General features: G+C 41.3%; 1 protein-coding gene across 1 annotated transcript; it reads left to right on the plus strand.

Annotated features, from left to right (window-relative positions):
- The first annotated feature begins 457 nt into the window (after nucleotides 1–457).
- LOC124255348 lies at nucleotides 458–11,284 on the plus strand. Its single transcript, XM_046689245.1, has 4 exons — nucleotides 458–572; nucleotides 7,814–8,032; nucleotides 9,779–10,009; nucleotides 11,178–11,284. Exons 1-4 carry the CDS (start codon nucleotides 458–460, stop codon nucleotides 11,282–11,284), a joined length of 672 nt encoding a protein of 223 aa, XP_046545201.1.
- The last annotated feature ends 3,442 nt before the right edge of the window (nucleotides 11,285–14,726 follow it).

Genomic DNA, 14,726 nt, shown 5'->3' on the forward strand with positions numbered 1-14,726 from the left:
CAACCTGTAATTGACAGACGAAACATCTTCCAAGCCAATTTGACCAGAAACCATCCACATTACAATCAACAAGAAAGTCCAACAATAAACTACTAAAGTGACTTCGTGTGTCGTGTCAGTGAGGTGTATTATCTACTCTCTCTACAAAATCAACATGAATTTTAGCCTACATTCCACATAAACACTGACTGACAGATAATTATTGACTAATGACCATAACTTTTACCTATATTTGTTTTCAATAACAGAAGACTCAATTAGCAGGATTACTCAAGTGAATAGATTGATCCTGTTCCACTGTCACTGTTACGGCTAATATGACATGTTTGATGACCTCCCAGTTACTACTCAAGAGTTCGTGGAGGATACGACTTATTGCGAAAACGAATAATCTATCACCATGATTGGTGTTGTTCTCCTTTCATATGAATAATACAGCTTGAATTGATCCCTGCCGATGCAGATTCTGGCCAGTATCAAATGTATACCTTCAGACTACATCCAGTGGCGGAACAAGATGAGGCTTACAACGAGAAACCCGGTCCTGGCTGTCTTCTATGCCTTTCTACGAGGTATGTTTATTATTTTATCATTGAGATTGTGTAACCTAAGTAATCAACTGTTGGGCCAAATTTTTCAATTGACTCAAACTGTCCAAAATAAATCTACGGGAAACTATGCCAGATGGTATTCTACTGTTTTGACTTGTACTACATGTTTTGGTGTTTTCAAAGTAAAATGTGTGTTTTGCATGTGCTTGTGCCATTCCAGCCGATGGTTTCTTATTAAGACATAAGGTTTCTGACCGAAGTCAGTAACTACAGAGTATGGGTTTGAATATCCGAATTTGACTGAAACAGTTCAAGGGGAAGGATTTTACCAAATGTTTTTGTGTTTTCAAAGGAAAAAGTTTGATTAAATTTTTATATACGCTTTTGCTCGTGCCCGATTGGGGCAAGATATGCTCATCTTTTCGGGAACACTTTGCATCATCACCATCTAACTGGGATTCATTCACATATGTTCACGTTATGATAGGAATCGAAGAAAGGCGACAGACTCAAACAATCGTTTCATATTATTATGGAGAAGGTTTTTGCCTTTTTTTCTTACTTTTAAGTTAGCCACTCTGACGCTATGTCCCACAAACTGTATAGACCCAGCTGTCTTAGCCTCGTGTGGTGGTATAGAGCATAGCTGTAATAGTAGTAAGTATAATTTTTAGGCTCTTTTTACGATCAAGTGGTTGGGCATATATTTCAATCTTAAGAGATACTGTTTCATTTCATTCGTGAATTATCTTGCATAGAACTGATACTGAAATATATCATGGAAATCTATAAACTTCCTCCCCTTATATGAGGGGCATATTGATCGTTACCTATGTCTCTGTTACATGTCTATCACTCGACGATATGTAATGGAGTTTCTATTCCTTCTTAATGGTACAATTGTCACATGCTATTCTACCCAAACAGCTGTCGAGGGTTATTAATGCTAAACACACCATTTCATCGATGACGCTTAACAGAACACTTGTCATGTGTCAATGAAATGAAAAAACTTGATTCACTATAGATCCTTAGTTATATATGTTTGTGTTCGCAAACTATGTTTCTTTGAATGTTTGTGGAGTATATCGCGTACATCAAAGGCTATATGTTGTGTCAGTATCATAAGCTAACAATAGTCAATTGTACTATTGAATGGTAAAAGTTTCTGTAAATGTTCCATTGTCGCAATACAAAATAACGTTTCTTTTCGTGCCACGTTTCGAACTTCTGGACATTGGTTACAAAGCCTGATAAGAAAGGTTTGCCTAGTGTATGTATGTATGTATGTATGTATGTATGTATGTATGTATGTATGTATGTATGTATGTATGTATGTATGTATGTATGTATGTATGTATGTATGTATGTATGTATGTATGTATGTATGTGTGTGTGTGTATGTGTGTGTGTGTGTATGTATGTATGTATGTATGTATGTATGTATGTATGTATGTATGTGTGTGTGTATGTGTGTATGTATGTATGTATGTATGTATGTATGTGTGTGTGTATGTATGTATGTATGTATGTGTGTGTGAGTGTGTGTGTGTATGTATATATGTATGTATGTATGTATGTATGCATGTATGTAGCAACATCTATGATTTTTAACAACCATTTTGCTATATATTTTCATAGTTTGTAAGTTTGTATTTGGCCCCTCTAACGCACCATAAACTGGGTTTAGATATGGAATCAAAGGCGAGAATGTGTATCAGATTTTAGTTCAAGCCGTATTATTCATATGACAGAAGTACAACACCAATCAAGACGTATCCGCTCTTGAGAAGTAATTGGGACGTCACTAAACATGTCATCTCTCTCGTGACAGTGTAACACGTGTGCCCACCATTAATCAAATATGAGTTTGCAATAAACTGTACTTACAGCTCGATAACTTGGAACGTCAATTGATTTCGTGGTACCGATTTCGTTCTTGATAAGCTAATATGGGGCCTCTTCAGATGACAACTGCTCAAGGGTGACAAGTCATTGGTTTGTTGAATGCTGGTATGTCGCTAAGGGCGGCTGCAAGAGATGTTGCAAATCATCCGTCGACATTCAGCCATTAACCAGAAAACATCAGCACTTTAATGACGTTAAACACCGCGCCTGTTCCGGATGACCACAGGTGAAAATTCCCAGGAAGGATACAGTTCAGGGCCTCCTTTCACAAAGCACTAAGGTGATCGAAGTCACTAAAGTAACCTTAAAGCAATGGTAAAGAATGGAAGATAAGGTTTACCTTAGTAAAGGTTGTTTCGTGAAAGGGGCCCCAGAAACACAAGACTTCATCCGTTTATCTCAAGTGGCGTGTTAACAAACAGAGTTTCTTCCGTTTGGTCGTTCGCAGAAAGGTTCAAAATCGCTAAAATCAACCGGGTATAGAGCCAGACGACCTATCAGACGTCCGTTGTTATTCCATGCTGTTTTGTATGGTGTCAGCCTTCTATGGCTATCTATAGCCTGTTTTTATATTGTATTGCTGTTTAGAGTAATACTTTTAAGAGTAATTCTGTGATAGTCTAGTCAGTTCACGTCGTTTGATGACAGATATGTATTGCATCTAAGTTGGCTTATACATGTATTAATATACATAGCGTTCATAGCTACGATATGATTGAAATACTGCCGTCAAATGACAGCACCTGTTAACGTCATACGACCATACTTATGAACACTTCAAATCGCGCCAGTTTTTGGCCGTAAAATGACTATAAAATTACCAAGTTTTCCCATGTTTTCTTTACTCAATACAGTTTTCTGTTTAGATTTGCCATTTAAGTAATCCTTAAGGGTCAGTTTGTACAGATAGTAATAGAAATTGAGGTTTTAATATATATTGATACTGTGAAAACTATTAGGTGTTGCGATACTTTTTCCCATGAGTATATATCTGTCTGAGATTATCACATTGACTCCATGATCATTTGTGCTCAAAGCTCAGGACAAATTGGCTGAAAATAGCCGAAAACAAAATTTCAGCATTGAAATACTGGCCCCGACGTTGCCGTTACTTAATTCTTGGCATTCGACGTAATATATTGGGGCGTGCGAATTCAATCACAACCCTACAAAGATCTGTTGAACTGTTATTTAACAAAGAGAGAAAAAACATCAATTTTGATCGGTCAATAGGAACGAGACTGACAAAATCGAAGGCGAAATTAAGAATCGGCAAGACTGACAAAATCGAAGGCGAAATTAAGAAATCGGTACGTACAGAACTAATTGTGAAATCAGCACACGAGATCGATAAATAATCAAACAATTATATTGAAACATTCGGGTAGGTTTATAATAAAACGGATAATGACTACTAGCGAAGTAATTCGGTAATCCAGAATTCTGTTCGAAAAGGAATTAAGTTTGAAGCGGACAACATAGCAAGGGGATACGATTAGGAACAATATTCAAACCTTACAAAATAATGGAAGGTATTACTCGCGCAGTTCTCAATAGCGTGCTAGTGTAAGACTCAGTACAGAATGACAAAAAGAATGATCTTCACACATCTGATTGTTTTGGTGTAATATGAAATTGTAGAGGCTCGCTCCTGCTCTCATGTATGATTAATTATTAAGTTTAATCTTCGAGACGTTTCCAGATTACTCTTGACTCCAAATCTCAGTATAGTCACCGGCGCACAACCTCTGAACTGAGCTGAACTTTATTTACGCTCTGGTTGCGTTCTGTGGCATTAGAGAACATCAACTTATCAATATCAATATTATCTACAACTTCTATAAGTTACATACATGTACGACACACAAAATGGTAATACACTGACGGGTAAAATAAACTATACCAAAATTTTGATTCCGATGTTTTGATTTTTTTACACCGAATTTTGTTTCCAAATTACAGAAACATATCACCCAAACACAGCACACAACATTCTGATCCCAAGCGAGATGAAAATGCGTTGATTACCGCGTAAACTGTTTTAATGGTAAAAAAATCTAATGCATATCCATCACAAGATCGAAATGCTAATGGGTATGAAAGCCCTGCAGTCAGTATCCCAAAGGCCATAAGGAAGACGATCAAGTGACATGCCGAGATTAACAGCAGAACAGCGCGAAAGGGCGATTGGTGTGCTCCAGCTTGGAGCCAGGCATCATCATGTAGCAAGGATCTTCCGTTGCACTCGACAACAATAACAAGGCTCCAGACAAGACTGAGGCAGACAGGTCGTACTGTCGACAGGCCAAGGAGCGGCAGACCACAAGTTACCACTGACAACGAAGATCGGTACATGCGTTTATTGCACTTACGTAATCGCTTCGTCACTGTGACGTCAACAGCAGCAGCAGCATTGAATCACGTGGTCAGTCGAAGAACAGTTAGGGACCGTCCATAATTTATGGCTAGGGGGGTGATGATGATTTTAAGGGGGGTCACCCATTTTGTTCAGGGAAGCTAGGGGAGGGTCAGCAATTTTGTACATAAAAATATGTTTAAAATTATGCTTAGAAATTATGGGAAGGGAGGGGGTCATTGATTGTGTACATGACATGCAGGGGCTCATCTATTTCGTACGTGAATTTTAGAGGGCGGGGGTTCATTCACATTGTACATGCTTATACTTAAAAATCATCGCACACACACCCACTAACACCCCACGACTACGACATTATGGTATTTATCGTCTGTTCCGTGGGATGACCTTGACCCCTCGTCATCGACGTGACCGACACCGGTGGGTCAGTACTGTGCAGCACTGGCAGAATCGAAATTGGCAACGAATTCTCTATACTGATGAAAGCCGTTTCCAGTTACGCAGAGCAGATAGTCGTGTTCGAGTCTACTGCCGTAGAGGTGAGAGAACAGCACCTTGCTGTATTCAAGAGACAGTTCCATTCGGTGGAGGAAGTGTCATGGTATGGGGTCGCCAATGCAGAGATTTGACGACACAGCTTGTTTTTGACACAAATTTAACAGCCCAGCGTTCCACTGATAAAGTTTAACGTCCTGTTCTACTCCGGTTCCTACAGCAACATCGACATGTCATGTTCCAGCAAGATAACGCCAGACCCCATACTGCCAGCATTGGTCAGAGTGAGTCAGATAAGTTTTCGCCGAACTCAGCAATATTCCAGCTATATTGCGGCGGTCTGTAAATAATGGAGTCTGGACCAGACAATCCAGTGAGCAACAGCATGAGCATCGATCTGCGTAATTGGGAACCGATGACATGTTTCAGCCAAGCCAGCTCGTCTGACCACCCGATCCCGTTAGTCGCCTCTTACGACAAGCATGGATTACTGAAGGTTCATTCTAACCCGGACCTTCACGGGTAGACAAGCATGGGTTACTGAAGGTTCATTCTAACCCGGACTTTCCCGGGTAGACAAGCATGGGTTACTGAAGGTTCATTCTAACCCGGACCTTCACGGGTAGACAAGCATGGGTTACTGAAGGTTCATTCTAACCCGGACCTTCCCGGGTAGACAAGCATTGGTTACTGAAGGTTCATTCTAACCCGGACCTTCCCGGGTAGACAAGCATGGGTTACTGAAGGTTCATTCTAACCCGGACCTTCACGGGGAGACAAGCATTGGTTACTGAAGGTTCATTCTAACCTGGACTTTCCCGGGTAGACAAGCATGGGTTACTGAAGGTTCATTCTAACCTGGACCTTCCCGGGTAGACAAGCATGGGTTACTGAAGGTTCATTCTAACCCGGACCTTCCCGGGTAGACAAGCATGAGTTACTGAAGGCTCATTCTAACCCGGACCTTCCCGGGGAGACAAGCATGGGTTACTGAAGGTTCATTCTAACCCGGACCTTCACGGATAGACAAGCATGGGTTACTGAAGGTTCATTCTAACCCGGACCTTCACGGGTAGACAAGCATGGGTTACTGAAGGTTCACTCTTACCCGGACCTTCACGGGCCAGGATTGTTCAGAACCTTATTCAGCTGAATAATGTTCTGCAAGGCCACTTCGAACCTCTCGCCAATTGAACATTTGTGGAACCACCTAGAGCGGCATGTTCGTACACGCGACCCACCTCCTGCCAATCAACAAGCTTTGGCGAATGCACTCATCCAGGAATGGCAGGCTATTCCAAACAACGTTATTCGGCGATCGATTAACTCTGTCCGATGTCGTGTTTAAGTATGCATCGATGCCTATGGAGGTTATATCCATTACTGACACTGAATTGTGAATGATTATGAATTCTCTGACTAATCTAAATTTCGTCAAGTTGAGATGAGTGCCGTATGAAAAATCTGCAACATCATGTACATGCATGTAACCAGTTAAATGATCAATGTCACATTCGTGCGTTATTTCTCTTTTGGGCGTTGCTTAGAATGAGACATCATTTTACAAAATATAGCCAATTTCCTAATTGCTCCTAGATTATTATACCCGTGAAGGTCCGGTTAGAATACTGATCTTCAGTAACCCATGCTTGTTGTAAGAGGCGACTAACGGGATCGGGTGGTCCGGCTCGCTGACTTGGTGGACACATGTCATCGGTTCCAACCAACAGACCAAAGGAAACAACATTATTATATCCATTTTAAGTGACTCAGTTTCCACTTCTCCTTGTGGCCATTATGCAAAGGTCGTCTTCAGCCCAAGCTCGCGTCATATGGTGGGGAAGTTGATGCACAAAATAAACCAACTTTAAACTCTAATAAACTAGGAGTGAGTGCGTAAGTGAGTTTAGCTTTACACCGCACTCAGCAATAATCCAGTCTGTAAATAATCGATTCTGGACCAGACAATCCAGTGAACAACAGCATGAGCATCGATCTAGGCAACTGGGATTCGATGACATGTGTCAACCAAGTCAGCGAGCCTGACCGCCCGAACCCGTTAGTCGCCTCTTACGACAAGCATTGGTTACTGAGGACCACTTTGAAGTTAACACTTATGAGGTGAGTGCGGCGGGGTGGCCATGTGGTTAAAGCGTTCGGTCGTTACGCGGAAGACCCGGGTTCGATTCCCCATATGGGTATAATGTATGAAACCTATTTCTGGTATGACTCGCCGTGATATTACAGGAATAGCGACAAAGGCACACGCACATCTGACGTCACATATGAATCACAGCTGCAGTTTTTTCTTCTTGAAGCAGGGGTGCAGATTTACAGTTATTTGTTTAGGATCAAAATCAAAATGCTTTAGGCACGGGGTTATTGCCGTTGTCAACACATACTCTGTCCACAACAACATGGGCGTTCTTGTTCCATCTCATCTTATTCATAGAGAAACATGTTTACAATACAATATTTTCAGGTGTTTCCGTAAGCAAAGCGGAGAACATTATGTTGGCAAAGCCCAGTAAACTCAACCGTGTTTACTGGAATGCTGAATATGCGAATGATGGTAACAACAACCCCGGATCCACACCAGCTAGATCCCGGTATACTGTGAATCCCTACTGGCAGGGGGATCTACAGGGATACTTCACTGTCCACAACATCTCGGTTACGAGTGACGTCACCCATAATCTTGGTAAGTCTGTTATAAACCCGTTCTGTAATTTGTCACATTTAAAACTACACAGGTCCTTTGGCTTTGTAATTGTAGTAAACCCATCTGCAGTTAATGGCCCCGTTACTCTGATCCTTATCGGTTGTCGGCAAAGGTTGGCAACGTGCTTCCCTCGCAACGGTTCGAATAATATTTTTAATATCAAAATAAAATATCGCCACCATCAATGGCAGACTCCCATTTCTTCACAGGATTGTGCTCTCAGATTTCCAACCTCATAATTATTAATTACTCACGTACAATATATTTAATTCAACACTTTAAGCTCCACTCATGACATGTCAAATCGTTCTTCGCCTCCATTAACCCTGCCGGCTTCCGGTCCAACGGACTGAAGGAACAAGAATAAGCAGAAATTACAAAAGAAGTATCATATTGCCTAATTCCACCATGAATAAAAGTGTTGGACGTTACTTTTCTTATCTGCCGTCGTTCTTGTTAGAATTTTCTTATCATTTATTCCACAAAAAACACTTCTGGCGTAGCGGGAGAAGGACAGCAAGAGAGGTAACACCGCAAGTATTCCAAATGACGGACCTGTGATTCAACAAGTATATTTATATTTAACTCCCCTTCTCCTTCACTCCGTGATCTTTGGAGCATGACATTGCTCGAACTCAAGTCGCACGTGTTTGACAGGTCTTTCTCCAGAAAAACAATGTTTAGTTTTTAGCTTGGCCTGCTCGATCACCGGATTTGTCCTCCGTTAAACATCTATAGGATACTCTTGACCGACGCTTGCGCCAGCGTAATCCACCACCTCAGACACTACAAGAACTGCACACAGAACTTCAGCAAGCGTATCAAAACATTCCTCAAGACAACATTCGGCATCTCCTTTCTTCTATGCCAAGCTGTTATCGATGCTGATGGTGGTCACACCAGATACTGACATTTTATTCTGTTTAACCAAACACTTTCTTGATAATCATGTTTTGGAAATTTGTAAAGTTGATGATTTTACTATAACTGAGCAATGCACTCAGTAAGTAAACACCAAAACAGTATGTTAAGTTTCTTTTTTTTGGTCAAGTAATTACACACCAACATGTTTCTTTCTTTTACTCTTCATGTATGTGTATGTATGTTTCTATTTGTATGTGTAAGTTTATGTATGTATGTATGTATGTATGTATGTATATATGTATGTATGTATGTAGTCAAAGTCAGCCGCCTAACCCGGGAGCCATGCCAATTTACATTTATCAGAGGGGTACACAATCGAGTCCCGTATGGGACTCAACCCAAAGAAGTACTAGAATTTGTACTTTACTAAGAAAGTGGAATCCCAAATATAATATATTTGACCACCTTCTAAATGGCACTGTGTAATCATAGCTTTCGGCCGTGGGATCCGTGGCAATTTATACTTATCAGAGGGGTACACAAAGTCCGCAGTCTAGACTACCAGTTGTCCGACTTTTGTGGAAGTCGAGGTGGCTGAGCGGGTTAGCCGGCTCACTTTGTGTGCTGGCGGTTTGGTGCCTGACATTGAGGGTGTGGGTACGAATCCCGGATGGGACTCAACCCCAAAACGTACTAGAATTTGTACTTTACTAAGAAAGTGAAATCCCAAATATAACATATGTTGCAGCTATATTAATCTTCAGCAACATATAAATAACTTGTACCAGTAATCCGTAATTGAATAGGTACACAATGAAAATGATACTTTGATAAGCATCTTGTAAATCTTGGATCCAACAGAAAAAGATCTTGGGAGTGCATACGTGGAGGTGCACGCCAGTGGCAACAGTGGTTGCCCGGACGACATCTTCATCTGTGGCCAGTGTCCAGAAGTAGTTGGTAAAGGAGAAACCTTCACGTTCACTTGTTCCCACCCACAACCAGTCAGATTCGTGAAGGTCCGGAGAAACATGACTGGTCGTTTAGTCATTTCAGAGGTTGTGGTGCAAGGGACTCCAGCGACAACAAGTGGTATTATATATAACTAGTCCTCAGTCTTTCTACAGCTATTTAGTTACCAGCCCGTCGTCTCTGTGCTATTTAACTATCTACATATGAGTGTGTTTTACCAACCACCAGCATTTACCTCCCTTTACATCAAATGCATAAAAATGAGTTGTGTAATTATATACCATCCTGTAGATGTCAAAACAATTAATGAAAGACAGAAAACAAAGCCACATTTTCATTCAAATATATGCACTCTCCATGCTAACCATGAAGGATTCATACGAAAGCTTGAACCGTGAAGAAGACAAAAGAACCGAGAACACATCCTTTGAATGTGTGTGTAATTTAAATCTGTCGACATGGTGACAGTCAAAAGTAACACACCCCACCCAGTCTTCATCCATCCCCTGGGACGGTGGGATGGCCTAATGGTTAAAACGTTTGCTCGTCACCCTGAAGACCCGGGTTCGATTCCCCACATTGATATGTGAATATGTGAAGCCCATTTCCATGTCCCCCGTAGTAATATTGCTCCAATATTGCTAAAAGCATACTCACTCGCTCATCCATCCCCATCGCTGCATGACCGTGTAAGCAAGCATCAGTTCGCATCTTCACCCATGTGGGGAATCGAACCGGGGTCTTTGGCGTGAGGAGTGAACGCTTCAGCCACTAGGCCACCCCACCTCCCCTAATCTTGGCGGGAACAGGTACTAGCTGGCTGCTGTTTGTTTCGAATCCAGTGGCGGATATTTTCATACATGCGTAGAATCTGTAATATTTGTATGATTTTATGCCTTTTTGAGGAAATGCAAATGAAGAAAATATTGGTCTGTCTACTAATGACTTCCCCACAAAACACATATTTGGTTTTGGACCTAGTCACTTTTAACTAGTGGTGTTTTGTTTGGTAAGCTGTTTCCTCCCATACAAATGACCTAAACAAAATGTAACTAATTGCCGCCATGTTAACTTTTGTTGCTATTCACATTTCCTTATGCCTTATGTGTTTAATGTGATATAAAAAAATAATCTTGACAGTGTTTACTTTCAGTAACCAAATACAGTAAGAAGCCCGATGTTAAAGTGTCAACACCAATGACGTCACTCACAGTTACTTCTGCCGCTGATTGTAGTTCCCGGTGTTACGCAAACAAGACTTGTCTGAGTTTCAGTTACCACCCAACAGCTGCCCCCAACTGTCTCCTAGCAACAAACCCAGAAGACGCAGCAGAAGCTATGGGATGGTCCAAGTTCACTATCGACGGATGCTCAAGTTACGACAGCTGTGAATGACCCATTGTTACTAGATTCACTATAAATACAGAATCACATTCAAAAGTGATCAGAAATATGTTATATTGGCCATTATACTTTCTCGGTTAAGAACAGATATTTTTGGTGTTGATCGCTGACTTTGTGTGTTGATTTGTGCCAATCCTGATATGAGGGATCAACCACCTAAAAGTATGAGAATCTGTACGTGAGAACGTGTTATATCAAATACAACACGTGTTTCAGAACCATTATAAGTTCTATAGACCTTCTATACTGCAAAGATCATTTCTGTATATATGCCAAATACTTTCGGAGAACATGGCGGCGTATCTTTACAGTAGTATTGTCTCATGACTGAATACACTACGTTAAGGGATTTTAGTATAATTACAATCGTTACTATAACAACCTTTGGTTGTCTTGTAGTATTTCCTTACATTGTTTTATTCCTCGAGACAAGAGATATCCAAGATTAGAGCAAGGATATTTTGTTATATGTGTTGTACTACGTTAAGACAGAGTCCTGGAAAGTACTACAATTTATCAGTACAATGCCAGGTTAATCTAACCCAGAACATTTTGAAAATTTCCAAAACAGTTTCACTGTACACGATGGCGTGCTTTTGAGTCACAATGCAAAAGGCAAGTATACTCAGCAGTACGAAAACAAAAATAGATAGGCACTGTAATCAAATCATTACAGAAAATGACATAATAAGTGGATCAAAACATTTTTGTGTACAATATCTTGACAAATCAATGAATAACTCAGCACAATTTCAAGACATTACCTGAACATTTGCAGTCCATTCAGACTCTTGACTTCAGTATCTAGTGTGACCACCACGATAGGCACAGCGTCTATGCATGGAGTACACCAATCGATTGATGAAGGCACCATTGGCACCTGGAACCACACTCTGAAAAAAGCCTGGCGCAATAAATTGTCTCTGTTCGGCCTTGGATGTGTTTGGCATTGAAAGATGTTCAGTTGGGTTTAAATCAGGACCAAGGGCTTGCCACTGCATAATGTTGACACCGTTCTGCTGTAGGAAGTCCCGTGTAGCTCTGGTAGTATGGGCCCGGGCGTTACCATGCTGGAAAATGTTGTTCCGGTGACGTGCGAAATATGGTATGACGTGGGGTCTGAGAGCTTGGTCGATGTAGCGCACCGCTGTGATGCCACCTCCTCTCCCTGGACCAAGGTTCTGGAACACCACGGGACCGATTGTCTGGTTCAGGCCTATTCCAACCCATACCATGATGCTTGCACCTCCCCATGAGTCTCTTTCCATAACACATTGGTCTGAGTAAGGCTGACCATATCTTGTTCTGCCATCAGCAGTTGAAACGCAGTACCGACTCTCATCTGTGAACAGAACAGTTCTCCATTGCCTGTATTGCCAGTTTTGGTGTTGTCGGGCAAACTGTAGACGTTCACGCCGATGACAAGAGGTGAAGATAGGTCCACGGTAAGGTCTACGGCAATGGAGGTTCACGCTGTTAAGACGTCGGCGTACTGTATCAGTACTGATTGGTCTTCCGTGTGTTCCCACTGTCTGGCATGCTGTTTCGGATGCCTGCATGAAGGGATTCTGTACATGCTGTCGCTCAACATGGCGGTCATGTCGTCTTGTGGTAACCCTTGGTCTGCCAGTATGGGGCGATTATTTGTGGTGTTGATGGCCCGGAAAGGTTGCTGCAGCCTGTAGATGGTCCGAACGTTGACCTGGAAGTGATTGGCAACGGCTTGTGCAGTGTGGCCAGCTTCAAGTCTTCCTAGCGCCTGGTTCCTCTAAGCTGTCGTGAGTCACGGCATCCCGCTGACGTTGTAATATGAATGTTTCAGCCAGATTTGGGGGTGCATTTTATAGGGCTGGTCCGTGTGAGCAGCACGTGCAGCATGAGTTGCATAAAACAAACATGGAGAATACTGTACCATCTCCGAGGTCAGGTTGCGTTTTTGAGACCATTTCCTGGGTTCAATTCTGAGGTTGGGCAGGAATGTCTTTGCTCAGGTAAAGTTGGAGATATTATCAAAAATATACAATCAAAACATTAAATGAGTTTACAGTTATCCGTTTCTGCGAAGGAAAATTCCAAACTGACGTTTTTTTCTGCTGCTTAATATATTTCAGTGAAGATCACTTTCACTTTGGATTCCCAACCTAGGCCTATCTGTTTAGCTTAATCACTTTAGCAGTAAGGTGAAACTAATCATCCCGTTATTGTTATCATTACATTACATTGCCATCGTATACTACCACTGAGCCTTTTACTTTTATATGTCTGTCATAGGAATTCCTTTATAGTGATTATCATTTGGAATACAGTTGTTATACCACATTTATTTGCTGTTTGTTGGTTTCACATCTGAGTGATTTCTGATTAGCATACTGTTTCAACGTGGGAATCAACACATACAGAAACTAGGGGCTAAATATTTGTCAAAATTATTTGGATTACAATCTTATCATCTGACGTGAGAAACGACCAACAAACAAGAACCACACCATGTTGACTTCCACTAAGATAGACTTAGGACAAGTCACAACCTATCCTAGTATTTGTCCTAAGTTAGGATATCCTAGCGCTAGGATATTTTTCGAGAATAAGGTAGGACACCTATCCCAGACCCTAGGAGGAAAGTTACGATATCCTAGGGCTAGGATCCTTTCGAGAATAGGGGCCCTGCCTGATGTATATATTCCTCGTACCTTCTAAATATTTCTGATATAGTTGTTAATCACATCATTCCGCTTCGTTGCACACCACAAGGCTCCTAATGACACAAAACCCGACACATTGTTTTGACCCAGACTGTCAGGTGCACACGCGGAGTTGCTAGTCCAGGGGAAACAACTCTGTTTCATATAGAAATCTCATTTTAACCCAGAATTCCTTTGACGTTAGTAGTTCTGGGTCGGTTCAAACGGTTAATATATCAATTTACAGCAAACATTGAAGATTTACACTTGAAGTATTTTGGGCTTTTGGTATCTCCTGTGTTTTGTGTATCTGAATCAGAACAAAACATAGAACAAAACAGACACGAGCAGATTATAATTGTTTGAAACGACCGTAAAATATTGGACAAAAGGGCCGCTTGAGATCAAACTCCTCGGATACATTGGAAGCCGTGCTAAAGGTATTGCTCGGGATCATGCACAGAGAACAACCTCTGCATCTTCAATAGGACATCCAGTGTCAAGAGACTGCACCTCAGGAAATACGGAATTTAGAAGGGTCTTACAGTCCCGTACACCCTTTCAAAACACCGTGTAACTAATAATATAGCTTGTCGTTATTTGAATATCGTGATACATGTACAACTACACACTGGTGAATCTCATCCCATTATTACTAAGGGGCCGTTCATAATTTATGGCTTAGGGGTGATGAGGATTTTTATGGAGAAGCATGGACAATTTGAATGGACCCCCTAAAATTTATATGTACA

The sequence above is a fragment of the Haliotis rubra genome, unplaced genomic scaffold (assembly GCF_003918875.1).
Source record: "Haliotis rubra isolate DU_JTF1 unplaced genomic scaffold, ASM391887v1 Scf6, whole genome shotgun sequence".
In the NCBI taxonomy this organism is placed as follows: domain Eukaryota; kingdom Metazoa; phylum Mollusca; class Gastropoda; order Lepetellida; family Haliotidae; genus Haliotis; species Haliotis rubra.

Excerpts from the sequence above, each read along its gene's own strand:
- LOC124255348 (XM_046689245.1), top strand. The coding sequence starts at position 458 with ATGCAGATTCTGGCCAGTATCAAATGTATACCTTCAGACTACATCCAG. Across the intron at positions 573-7,813 it reads CTTCTATGCCTTTCTACGAG|GTGTTTCCGTAAGCAAAGCG; the intron begins GTATGTTTATTA and ends CAATATTTTCAG. Across the intron at positions 8,033-9,778 it reads TGACGTCACCCATAATCTTG|AAAAAGATCTTGGGAGTGCA; the intron begins GTAAGTCTGTTA and ends TGGATCCAACAG.